The 13,807-nt window shown below is 36.5% G+C and overlaps 1 protein-coding gene across 8 annotated transcripts in view; it reads right to left on the bottom strand.

Annotated features, from left to right (window-relative positions):
- Positions 1-1,200: 1,200 nt before the first annotated feature.
- Positions 1,201-13,807, bottom strand: part of SCAF11 (SR-related CTD associated factor 11) — a 123,143-nt gene continuing 110,536 nt past the window's right edge. For 5 of the 8 annotated variants that reach the window (XM_023738831.1, XM_004384558.2, XM_023738835.1 and 2 more), the window contains 6 exons: positions 13,321-13,427; positions 9,900-12,647; positions 8,925-9,271; positions 7,707-7,925; positions 7,229-7,348; positions 1,201-6,934 (listed from right to left, as the gene is read on the bottom strand). In XM_023738831.1, coding sequence (XP_023594599.1) covers positions 6,788-6,934; positions 7,229-7,348; positions 7,707-7,925; positions 8,925-9,271; positions 9,900-12,647; positions 13,321-13,427 — 3,688 coding nt within the window. In that variant the 3' untranslated portion in view covers positions 1,201-6,787. The remainder of the gene's footprint in view (positions 6,935-7,228; positions 7,349-7,706; positions 7,926-8,924; positions 9,272-9,899; positions 12,648-13,320; positions 13,428-13,807) is intronic. The other 3 variants (XM_023738832.1, XM_023738833.1, XM_023738834.1) reach the window with 3 other exon arrangements.

The following is a 13,807-nucleotide window of genomic DNA, read 5'->3' as shown; positions in this document are numbered from 1 at the left end:
AGCTTGAAAGCCAAGACCCCTATTTAGCAGCAGGAAGTGAATTAACTTCTCTAGTGCTTAGAGTCCCTGGGTGGTACAAACGGCTACTAGCCAAAAGACTGGCAGCTCAAAATCCCCAGCAGCACCTTGGGAGACAGGCCTGGTGATCTGCTTCTGAAAGCCTTGAAAACCTTATGGAGCAGTTCTATTCTGCACAGAAGGGGTCACATGAGGTCACCATGAGTTGGAATCAACTCATTGGCAACTAACAACAATGCTCAGAAGAGGATTTCAGGGATATACTCAAGCTACTGGAGTCCCTTGGTGGCACAGAAGGTTAAGTGCTTGACTACTAACCAAAAGATTGGCAGTTTGAACCCACCCAGAGGTGCCTTGCAAGAAAAGTCCTGGTGATCTGCGTCTGAAAGGTCACAGCCATGAAAACCCTATGGAGCACAGTTCTACTCTGCACATGTGGGTTCTCCATGAGTTACTATCGATTCAACAGTAAATGGGGGTTGTTGGGACTCAAGCTACTTATGGTTTGGGAAGTCAACTTCCTTAGGATGAAGGGGTTTCTTTGCCCACAGAGACTGCAGGTGCTGGCCACATGTAGACCATCACGCAGCAGCTGCCCGAGGAGACCATGCGCCTCCGTAGGCAGCTGTATGCTGAGACCAATAGGCATCTATCACATTCAGGTGCTCACACGGGCATCTTTGGTCAGATCTAGAGTAGCGGGTGCCAGCTCTTCAGGCCTACAGCAAAGCCTCCAGCTCCCTCCCCAACCCTCTCAAGCAATGACTGAGACTTTTAAAATTAAAGTATTTTTTTCAGATCATACAAGCATGTTCACTGTAGAAAACTTGAAATTCAAAGAAAAGCATTAAGAAAAAAATCCTCTGCTACTCAGCAGTAATGCCTATTAAGAGTTTGCATTTTTCATTTTTTAAAAAGAAAATTAGGAGATTGCATGTAGTTTTTGTCCTGTTTTTTTCTCCATTTAATGTTATAGAAGAGTTTTCTCCCTGCAAACATTTCAAATAGCTGCAAAATACATTCACAGGAATGAACCATTGTTTAACCATTCTCCTCCAATTTTCCATTATGGCGAGTATGACCCTTTTAAGGTTCTATACATATTTTCAAATTAACTTTCAGTAAAATTGTACTAATTTGCATTCCCACTGTTAGTAAGTTTGCTCATGACACTCCTGTCAGAATTAAATTTTTTAATCAATTTACTTAATAAAAGATAATTTACAGCATTGTTTAACTTGTTTATGACTGTGAGGTTGAACACTTTTTCATGTTTATTAACCACTTTTACTCAGCCATTTAAATTGGGAGCAGAGTGATCTTTCGAAAATGTGAATCTGATCATGTCAAACACCTCCTGCTGAAAAGCTTTTCTTTGTATAGTGCCTTAAAAAGTCTCCACCAATCTTCATTTCAGTAACGCTGTGCTCAGGGTTGCCATGCCACCTCTGGCCATGGACGTTTTGCACCTGCTATTCTCTCTGCCAGCACATCCTTTCCATCTGCTTCTTATTGTCTTCCAGCTCTTACCTAGCTTAAGTGCCACTTCTTTCACGGACCCTCCCGAACCACTTCTCGGGTCCTATTACCCTATCATAGATTCTCTAAGGGCCTCTTGGAGTCCTCTCCCTCGTAGCCTGTTTTCTCCACCATATTACATAGCTCCATGAGGGTAGGGATGGTAGTTTTGCTCACTCTTGTGTGCAGCACACACAGAGCTGGCACTGTATATTGAATAAATGATGCAGAATATGATCAAAGCTGTGCTATTGAAAGATTGGGGTGTCTAAGATGAACTGGGGTGTGTAGACTCTAACAGTTTAGACTATAGAAAGAGGTCAAATGGTAACATTGCTGAGAACTGAAAGGAGTTATTGCAAAGGAAGACTTGATACAGGGAAAATGGCAACTGAGAAAATGGTGATGAGGAAGAATTCATTAAACATGGCTTCAAGATGAAAGGTTTAAAACCTCTAGGATAGAAAAACAAAAGTGCTATTAAAAAGGAAAAAAATGAGACCTAGCTGGACAGAGGATGTTAAGACTCTTTTCATTCCTTCCTCCAAGCAAAATGAGTTGCTTTCTCTTCCGTGTTCTCAGTACATCATTCACTTCTCTAGTTCAGCAATTACTCATGTGTTGTTATGTTAGTTTATCTGGGTGCTCAATGTCTTAACACCCCAAGTTAAGCATGGATTTTGGTGTCCGCCAAACCAAGTCCAAATTCTGGATCCATCACTAAGTAGCTGTATAATTTGGACAGCTCAGTTAACCCTTTATATGTCTCAATTTTTCATCAGAACAAGGATAACAGAATTGGTTTTACAGATTAAATGCAGTAATACGTTTTGCAGAGTGCCTGGCACATATTAAAGCTTAATAAATGTGCTACTTGTTACTGTACTAGTCTTTTAGACGACTGTGTTCAGATTAAACCTGACAATATATGTGAGCTATGAATGCCTGACACACAGTTAAGTACACATTGTTTGATGAACAACTGTATGTTCATAAAACCTTACCAACAGTACCAGTTGCCTTCAAGTTGATTCCAACTCATGGCAACCCCATGTGTGTCAGAGCAGAACTGTGCTCCATAGAGTTTTCAATGGCTGATTTTTTCGGAAGTAGATCACCAGACCTTTTTTCTCAAGTGCCTCTGGGTGAACTCGAACCTCCAACATTTCTGTTAGAAGCCAAGTGCATTAACCGTTTGCACCACCCAGGGACCCCCTTATGAGTCACAAAATTAATCTTATGTGCTTAGTCACAATATTTAAGAATGAATTAAAGGTGGACTATAAGCTCAGGTATTGTGGTAGGAATATAAATTAACATACTCCTTTTGGAGAGCCATTTGGCAGTTATCAAAATTAAAATGTACCTATCATGAAATTCAATGGGTTACAAACGAGATCCACTCCTAAGTCTGTCTTACAGTCGAATTTATAGGTAAGTCTGAACAGATGCATGTTTCTTATTCAGCATCAAATGTCTTAGTATATATTTTACCTTTCTATGCATATAAAACACTTGAACACTTCCAAACCGTGCAATGTTTTCATGAGTGTCACAAACAAGTGCATGCGTTCATTTTTACACAGTCTTAACTCAAATTTTTAATGTTATAGCCTTTATAGTAGTCCGTTCTTAAGTACGAGTTGTCCTAAGTCAGATGTTCATAACCTGGAGACTGCCTGTATACAAAAATAGTCTTAGTCTTAGTCACGAAGGGTGTTCATTAAAGCAATGTTTCTAATAGCCAATACCTGCACATAACTTGTGTCCATGAACAGAAGCACCGAATGTAGCCATTATGAAGGACAGGGCACATTCATATGTGTTGACACTGGAATATATTGTCAATTATTAAAGGAGGTAGGGCTGCAGATGTTTGCATCTATGGAATGTGCTGGGGAAAAATAATCAGTGTGGAAAGGTATGCAACAACCAGCATTCCTAGTGGTTTTTGTCTGGATAGAAAAATCAGCTTAGGAAAATGAGTTTTATATTAAAATGATTAATTTGAAAAATTATACATCAACCATGTGTATATATTAAAACAATTTTGTAGGGCAATAAAAACTGATGGACCAGGAAGTTCTACTTCTAGGAATTAATCCTGAGAAAAAAATCTGAAATGGGTACAAAGATACAGGTATAAAGATGTTTACATCAGTCTTACCTACATCAGTAAAATGTGGAAACAACTTAATATCCAATAGCAGAGATTTATTTTAAGTAATGGCACATCTGTGTAATAGGATATATATATAGCTATTAAAAATCAATTTTTATTAAGATGGAAATTCTCAATAAATCACTAAATGAAAAAGCTAGGCTATGAAATAGTTTGATTGATTAGTGTTCAAAGTTACTACCTTTGAATGGTAGAATAATTTTTCTCCCTTTTTCAGTTTCCTTCCTCTTTACAAACTTACTTTCTAAAGTTTTTCTAATGTCCTACAATTATTGTGCAATTAGAATTAGAGCTTGGACATGATGCTTTGGTATAAAAGCAAGAAATACTTCCACGTTTGTAAAAGCCACCATTTTTCTCAGGAATCTTAATAATAAGATGTTAGAGACACTACTTTATCAAAAGAATTTATTAGAAAATATTATACACTACATGTCTGAGTATTGGTTCAGTAGACAGCACTCCATCCTCAATCTACAAACAATGTCTCATGGACCCTGGGGCAACCACTGTGCTTCTGAAGCTCCATCTCTGGGATGGAACATTCAAGCAGTACACACTGGGGCCATTTAAAGGAATACAATGGAGAAAATGTGATAATTATCAGGAAGAAAAATCACAAAACTTTTGGGGTGTCAATATAATGAGTAACTACTTTTAGTCTCAAAATTCTAGGCATGTCTATAGCTGAAGACACTAGTCAATGTGACTGGTAGGTTAAAGGGACCAAAGTTTCAAAGGTTAATACTGACTCTTCATAGAGAACAAGAGTAATCTGTAACCCCACAAAATGTTTTTAAGTCTGTACACATGCAAAAATTAATGTGAATTTTTTTTGAAAAATAAAAAGGACAGGGAATATTAAAGCAATGTATTTTAACATAAAACATGCATTTTGAAAGATACATTCTTAAATATTCCCAAGTTTAAAAAAGCTTATTGTTTGAATTCTAATCCAGTAACATTCTTCACTAGCTATTTTAAATGCAGTCTAACCAATGTCCCCACCAGATATGGGACACAGGCTTGTTATTTTCAATAAAGATGCAAATAATTCACCGGACTGCTACCAAAAATATGAGACTTTAATTCTTGACCACACCACCTAGTTTTTCTTAACAATTTTAAACTTGTTTGCAAAAGCTAAACAGTATAAAGCAAATTTTAAAATGTTACCCAACTCCCATATGTTACTGAAAGAAAACAGGAAAACTATGCATTGTGGGATTAATCAGTTTAGGCACAGCAATTCCCTACAAAGTTTTCAAAGTGTGAATAAGCCTTAACTCAGAATAGATTCAAAGTTCACACAATTGTTTCTAGAGTTCAAAACTGAAACAACTGAGGTGGTGTGGTTTGATATCTAAAACACTGTTTCAATATTTTATTAGAAGAAATGTACTTCCAAACTTTACCCATCATAATCTAAACACAAACTTTAATAAAAAATTATATAAATCAGTAGAATACCACATTACAATTGCCCAGAAATGTAGAATGATGATCAGAAACTGCTTGGAAATATTTCTAATAATTTTAAGGATTATACACATGACCTAACAAAGATTATGAACAACAACAATCATTATTGGGGCCAACATTTCAAAATATTTTGCCTATTAAACCCAGCACCAGGGAAGTATTATGCACATGACATTGAGAAACAGATTAATCTTTGCTTCAGAAAAGGACAGTCCTACAGAGTATTGCTTTCACTAGTTTCTCTAGTAAAGGTTCAGTCTATCTCACTAAGGCTTATTATCTATATTTGAGCCATTAACACCTGATCGGAATAGCTCTCCAGTTATTTGGTTTCTATTCAATATTGTTACACTGGAATGAAAGACATTTCGTCATAGAGAGAACCATTTTTTCTTCAAGATGTCAATTAAAATATCTCTATAAGACTTTTTAACTTACCTTCTATAAAAATTAGCATATTCAAGCACTTAAAAAAATAACGAAATACCTAGTCCCTGAAAGCCTAAGCAAGACTCCATTATTTAATTCCTCTCCTTTTCCAAAACACAGGTTTTAATGTCTAGAATTTTCCAACACGGTTAATGGCTGCTAACTATATGGTCACCAAATCAACGCTTTATTCATTGTAAAGCATTTGTAGATTTTTGAAGTGTGAAAAAATTTTCATTCATGATGAGATAGATGAGGAACACCATGAAGGCCAGTGCAGTGAGTCTCATATTTCTACCTTACTCCCAAGGAAGGGAGGATCTCCAACTTAACAGCAATTCTCCATTTGGCACAATTTATTATCTCTGATAGGTAGAAGATATTATAAAACAACAATTTTTACAAAGTCAACACTTTTTCCAAACAAGTCTTTTAAATTCAACAAAAATTTTAGACTGCTAAAATTGTAATCTAGCAAATCAAATTGCTTCATCTCAATTGGGGGAAAAAAAGGCACAAAAGAAAAACAAGCAGCATGACCTTTATTTGGTGATACAGTAAGTGAAGAGTGCCCCAAAGTTTTTAACACTAAATTTTACTCACGTGATTAATGTTTTCTGTCTAAGCAATTTACTCAGATGTGTGCTTCTTTAAAAATACACATTAAGAACCCTGCAACTGGTATGTTTTGTTAATATTAGAAATATTTTTCATGGTAATACATTATTTAACTTTCTATAATTAAAGGGAAAAACCATAAAGATTATACTTTCTTAGCCTGACAGAATAAATGTTTTTATATATATATATATCTTCCAAAACCAGTGCACTTAGAAAGTTTCTCGTTTATGCACTTCATTTTTCAAATCAAAAAGCTATACATCTTCCAGTATCCACACTATAACACAGTCATAGTAAAAATGCACATTCCTTTAAACCTTTACTTTCCCTTGCATTTATCTGGGGAAAAAAAGGATATAGAAGTTGTGGTACAGAACTATATTTATTTAGAACAAAACATTATATCCTACATTAAAAAAAATAATTTTATCAAAACCAAATTTCAATCACAGTTGAGTAGTTGAGTACGATTTTCAGTACATGTTGAAATTGCACTTTGCAGATATCCTGATAGCGTCCTTTACAGCACTCCTCATTTCAGCCTATGTTTTTTTCAGCAGACACAGGTTCCTCCAGACTTTTCTTTTGGCTCCCTTTCCGTGAGTATTTGTATTTGTCTACATAGGCTTTAACCAGATTTGCCACTTTAGTAGAATTTACTTCTCCACTCTTACTATGACAAACCTAAGAAAGAAGAGGGTGGGGGGAGAGGAGGGTGAAACTTTTTCATACTTAGAGAAATAAAAGCAAAGTGGAGAGCTTTCTGAAAAATAAAATAAACTCAAAGAGATGACCACACTTATTTTCATGTGTTTAGATGTCATACCTCCTATGAACTTTTTCAAAAGGTAAAAAAGCAGACAAGAATTAGTAGGAACTAGCTTTTATTATTATTTTAGTGAGACTCAAGCATTCTTTTATTAGAGTGGAGGTGGTTCAAAACAGTATGTACTTAATGCCACTAAAGCTATAGCTTACTTTATCTACTGCTTTCCGTACAATCTCTTTATATTCTTCCTTGGTGATATCTTTATTTTGGTAAAATGGTTTAATGGCCAATTTTACCTCCTGGGCTGCTTTTTCTTGAATCTGCAATTTCTGATAAGAGAAAAATGTATCATTATTATTTGCCAATCACATACTTAAAAAGAAATACGAAACTGAAAACATTGCACATTTACATTATTACCAGAAACTCTTCAAACATTAGTGTGACAAACACAGAACAGTTATTTACCAACATACAAAAATCAAACATTAATAAAAATAATCACGAAATTTTACCAAGGGCTCACTGGGCATCAACATATTTAGATGAAACCCTTCAAATATAATATGGGAATTTAAGTCTATCAACAATAAATTTCCTTCACTATTCATAAAACAGCTGGTATTTTTTAATCTTTGTTTTTATCATATACAGAATTATGTAGGTTGCTCTGAACCTTGAACTTGCCTTGTCTGTCTTCGAGCTATCTGCGCTGGCTTCCACTGTAACACTTACTTTGCTTTCTGCCAATTTTACAGCAGCATTAGAGGCTTTGCTGTGACTTGATGACGAAGTATTACCAGAACTTGGTCCCTGAACTGTTCCCACGTTTCCTGGGGCTGCTGTCGGAGCAGGCAACACTGGTGTACTCATGTTATTACTTACATGAGAAGCACTAGGAATACCCTGTTTTAAAGAGTTATCATCAGTTAATGCATTACAGTTAATAGAAGTCTTACAGTCATGTATTAGAAATAACATTAAAAAATACAAAGTGATTCAATCTTAGTACTTAAGAGAAATGCATATTTTGTTTCATTTATATCTAAAGGGACTTTTGAAGAAATATGAGTAACATTCTTAAACAGAGCCCTATTTAAGTATGTCAAAATGACTTTGAAATTACATATGCATACTGTAAAGTTCTGACAGCAACACTAAAAACAAGTAGTAGGAGAATAGAAATTATAGTAATCTGTCCTGCAAGGCTCTTTATAAATATGAACTAAAATAAGTGCCCCCCTTTTAAAGACGGCCAAAAATGAGGCAGTGAAGTGGTTTGCAGTAAGTCAGTAGCAGAAAAAGATGTAAGATCCCAAATTCTGTAATCACATTCCCTTGTTCTTCCCACTGCATCTTGCTGTCAGGATTCTAGAATTTCGAAACACAGACATAAGCAACATAATGTTTGCAAATATTCAAGCTTTCTATATGCCTTTAACACACTTTCTTCTTATTCTTTTTGGCATGGTAAATCCATAAAAATGAAACAGAGACAATCATAATGAATAGCTTTATCGAGTGTTTGTCCAAACAAGGCAACACAAGCTTCATCACAGTACTTTACCACTAGTTCCCACTCCCCACAAGTCCAATAAAATAAGGAAAATTTTTAATGTGCCCACCATTTGATTCTATTTCGGCTCATAATCTGGTGTTCTTAATCTGATAAAAAAACCTGTCTGGATATAGATATTAAATAGCAACATGTATGTAGCATACAATAAGTTGTTCATTTTATTTTTTGGGGGGGGGGTAGGGGTGAGGGATTGGAGGAGGACAATGAAAGAGGGGTTGTGAAGGTTTACCATAAACCTAATCAAATAAACTATTGTTTTGGATGCCAGGAAGTCTAATAGCTACATTTTTACAATGCTGATTAAACTTCAGTTGCCAAAAACATACCTGCAATTGCTTTCCATCTGGTTGTGAAGCAATGTAGCTGACTTGTTGGGATGGTGGGGGAGGGGGTGGTGGTGGTGGTAGTCCCTGAGATACACTGGTAGGAGCAGCTACCTGCATGATAGGCACTCCTGTATGGAGATGCAGGGGTAGCTGAGGGTGAACGTTAAATGGATTGTGTTGGATGTTCATCAAAGGAGCATGAACACCCACTGGATATGGGAAGATATTCATAGGCTGGTGCTGTGCATTCATTTGTTGCTGCATTACATTCACTTGTGGCTGCATCATATTAATAGGTAGCTGAGAACCATCACCTTGTTGGTTTGTTTGGTCTTTTAGGTTAGAATCTATCAAAAGAAAAAAAAACTTGTGAAAAAGATCATGCTAAATCTCTCTTTAGACAGAGAAGAAAAGAACCACCGGTTATAGCAGAATTAAGCATAGATTAATAGACTCGGTACATCAAAATCAATCTCTAATTATTTAGCTTAATCCTATCAATTCTAAATAATGTGGGCTGATTTTCTAACTAAAAGGAAATGCTCAACTATAATTATTTTTAACAGCTTCACATGATAACATCCATCAACATTAGCAAAGAATCAGTAGCTCAAGAAACTAAGGAACTAATCATGTAAAATTTAATTAGATTACTAAAAGAGAAGTTTATAGATACTTTTATTTTCACGTTTTTTGTAATGTTATTAACAAAAAAAAATCAAGAAACGATAAATCTTTGTTATAAGGAGTGACTCATTTGTATAAGAACAATGATCAAAAAAATTCTCAAGTGCACACATCTGAAATAAATGACATAGAGGCTAAATCCTGCATAGGAACACCCCAAACTCTGTTAGAGTAGCAAATAGTACTTACACTATAAACAGGGATCATTTCAATTCATACAAATAGGACATTAAGTTTATAATTTCTTTCTTCAAATAAAACAACATCAGTAAATAGAGAATATGTTACCCTGTTCAGCTGTTTCCTCTTCTTGTCTCATCCATCCAGACTGTGGACCTGAGGAATTCCTCCCTCTTCGTGAATAATAGTTTTGCACATCTGCTGGGAGAGTCTTTCTGACGGCCCAACTAGATGCAGATGTCCACCCTGATCTATCTGCCGGTGTATCAAATGGGAATTCTTGCTCACTTTTCCGTTTATAGGGTTGCTGTTCCACAAACTTGAAGGACTCATTCCCTGAACTATTTGAATTCCCTGAAAGGGGTTTTCGGTTTTGCCACCGATTTTCATTCTGATCTGTGTAGGCAAAACCACCTCTGTAAGTGCCTCTACCACGGTTACCTCTGCCGCGATTAGACATCCAACCTGAACCAAAGTTTTTATTCCAAGAATTCCCTGAATTTTCATTTCTGTTTTCTTCCCAGTGAGTATCTTTTAACTTTTCTGGATTTCTGGTCCTTGGATCAGGCCCTGAATTTATTTTTTCTGTAACCCAACTGGGACAGTCATTTCTGCATTTGTCAGGATTTGGATCATCAGCTTCTGGATTGGTGTCATTTTTCTCTTTTCTTGTATTTTCATTCTGTTTCTCTGGATCACTCTTCCTGTACCGATCATTTCCTCGTGGACATCTCCAACCATCATTTGTCCATCTTTCCTTCCACCGAGGAGAGTAACTGTCTCTATCATTTCTACCAAACGATGAACTCTTGCTTTTTGTTCTAGATCTTGATGGTGACCTAGAACGAGATCTGGACCTAGACCACCTTCTGGTTCTCCTTTCTCTATCTCGATCTCTCCTCTGCCCATCTCTATCACTCTCTCTCTCTCTGCTCCGGGACCTGGATTTTTCTCTTGGAGAGGAATCTTTTACTCTTGACTGAGATCTTCTGTTCTCTCGAGACGTGTCTCTTCTTGGGGAGAGTGACTCGGATCTTTTGCCTTCCCTAGAACTATCTCTTTTTGGAGACCGAGACTGAGATCGCCTCCTTTCTCTTGCATAATCCTTTTTAGGGGACTGAGAACGAGATTTCCTTCGTCCCCTTGCAGATTCTTTCTTAGGAGATGGTGATCGAGACTTCCTGTTGTCTTTTCCCGTTTCTTTTTTAGGAGATGGAGACTGAGACCGCTTCTTTTCTCGTGCAGTGTCTCTGTTGGGAGACCAAGTAGTAGATGGGGAATGAAATCTAGACCTTCGAGTACGAGGCTTTTTAGCTTTATCTACTGTATCTATTGGGCTTTCAGATGGCTGAGATACAGTTTCAACCTTTTCAACTGCAGGATCAGAAGGCAGCATAATATTTTCAGAACTATGCTCCCCAGAATTTTCATTCAATTGCTTTGAATCAGCATTTACAGACGGTTCAATTTCAGATTCATTCTGGTCACTACAAAATGAATCACACTCCATAGGTATCATCTCATTATTGTCCTCACTAAAATGCTTCTGAATGTCTTCAGTGTATGTGTTAGGCAAATCTCTAGATGTGAGATGTTCACCCAGAGATTCAGTCTTTTCTTCTAAACATTTGTCTAACTTCGTACTGTCAAGATCATTTTTTAATAAATTATTTTCAGAGTCTTGAGTACTACTGAAATTTTCATTCCTTGAACTATCACACTTTGCAATTATTTCTGCATCTCCAGTTTCAACATGCTGAGGCAACTGAACCTCTGAGCTCTCAATAGATTTTTTGTCCACTGTTTGTATATTCTGACCCTCAGAAGAGTCTAACTTGGGACTCTCTAAAGGCTGTTCTATTTTTACTGTAGAATCTTTATGATCAATAATTTCTATTATGGAACTCTCTACAATCTTTTCTTCATTAACCACTGACTCGGCATTCTCGGGTAACTCATCTACAGGACTAGATATAGGCTGGTGAACTTCAATTTCAGATCCTGAACATTTAAGGAAATCAACTGGAGGATGATCTGTGCATGTATCTGTTTTTACCTCTGATTCCAAGGATCCAGATATCTGGTCTTGATTTTCCAACAGATCACCTCTTTTTTCAGAAATATTTTTAGAAATGTCACTTTCTATGCACAAAACATTATCCTCTATACCTGTATTCTCAACCTTTTCAACTTCTTCCTCCTCTCGACTCGATGGCAATGGGTTTGGTTTTTGGTTTTCTCCAACTAGCACAGGAGGATTATGGGTATAACACTCAGAATATGAAGGCTTCACTGTTTCCTTTGTATCATGGTTCTCAGTATGTTCCTCCCTTGCTTCTACATGCTCATTGCAACTTATTAAGCCATTAGCAGACTTGTTTTCTGCATTTGTCTGCACAGTACAAGTGTTACTACTTTCTATGTCTGATTGGTGCTCTTTCTCTAACACAGGTGGTAAGTCAGATTCTGCAGTTTCTTCATCTACTGAATCACTGGAAGATGATTTTTCAGGGGGAGGTACAGAGCTACGAAACTTCTTTTTCAGTAAAGGTGGTTTTCTCCCTCTTCTTAAAGATTTCCGTTTTGGAGCCTGTCTTGTTTGCTTTTCTGACTCAGCTGAAGAGGAAACACTTACAGATGGATTATTGCTATCTGGGGCATCACACCCAGAATTATTTGATACTGGGGACTTCTGAGACTGACTGACTGTTTCAGCTCTCGTGTTACGTGTAGATCTCCTTGTAGGAGTTGCTGCTGCAGGTTTTCGTCTTGATCCTCTGGTATTTGATGTGCCAGAAGTTTGCTTCTTCTCTTCTCCTTGAGTATGTGCTAATGCATATCCCATGCAAGAAGTACCTAGTAATATTTAAATAAATAAATAAAAGGTAAATGCATATTTCAGTAAATGAAAATAGTCTGATTTCAGCTAATTTTAGTGTAAAACAGACGTCTGTAACAGATTGGAAAAAAAATATACAGGTGAACCAGATTACGAATAAATCTATAGCTACTAACATCTGAGTAACATGAGGTGTTTATTAGCTTCTTTTAATGTTACTGAAATGAGTAATCATCAGATGTGGATACACGTGGACAATTTCTTAGGGAAAAAAGGAAAATACGCTTGCTCTGATAACTATCATTTGTTTTATAAATTGGTATTATTTAGGCAAAAGGCAAGAGAAAACTGACAAGGTTATCCACGAAAAGATAAAGACCCAAGCCATTTATTCACAAATAATTAACAAAGGATGTTACCTTCTAAAATTCTATGGTTTGGATGCTGAAGCCCTAAACAGAACAGAGACTTCTAATCAGGAATTCCTTGAATTCTTAAAGCTGTAATTTCTTAAAGTAAAAGGGATTTTCTAGTTGGAAAGATTTTAGAGTCAAGTCTCTGTCCAAATATTTACAGAAATATCTAGGACTTACTATACTCGACAGCATTTTCTAAGTCATTAACATTCATTTTTATGAGATTGAAAGAAGATAATAATAAACAACTTGAAAAAAATTTCACAAACTTTACCAAAATTTTCTAAAGATATGGTACTTGTTGGAAAAATAGTTCTTGGCAATGCAGAAGAGATGAGTGGAAGAACTTCGGTTTCAATATTCCAGGGCACAAAACCATTTCTGCAAATTCAAAACAAAGACATTTAAAAAAAAATTTTTTCGTATTTTTTTTCTTTTCGTACACGTATTGTTCATGACATTGCTTAACAAATCCACAGGTCAACACTCTCCGTTCTCAACTCTGGGTTCCCCATTACTAGTTTTACTGTCCCCTCCTGCCTTCTAGTCCTTGTCTCTGGGCTGTTGTGCCCCATTAGTCTCATTCTGTTTTATGGGGCTGTCTAATCTTTGGCTGAACGATGAACCTCGGGAGTGACTTCATTACTGAACTAAAAGGGTGTCCGGGGGCCATACTCTTGGGGTTTCTCCAGTCTCTGTCAGGCCAGTAAGTCTGGTCTTTGTGAGTTAGAATTTTGTTCTACATTTTTCTCCAGCTCTGT

The sequence above is a fragment of the Trichechus manatus genome, unplaced genomic scaffold (assembly GCF_000243295.1).
Source record: "Trichechus manatus latirostris isolate Lorelei unplaced genomic scaffold, TriManLat1.0 scaffold00123, whole genome shotgun sequence".
NCBI lineage: Eukaryota > Metazoa > Chordata > Mammalia > Sirenia > Trichechidae > Trichechus > Trichechus manatus.
Note: the sequence above shows the minus strand (reverse complement) of the source record. Positions and strands in the feature narration are given on the sequence as shown.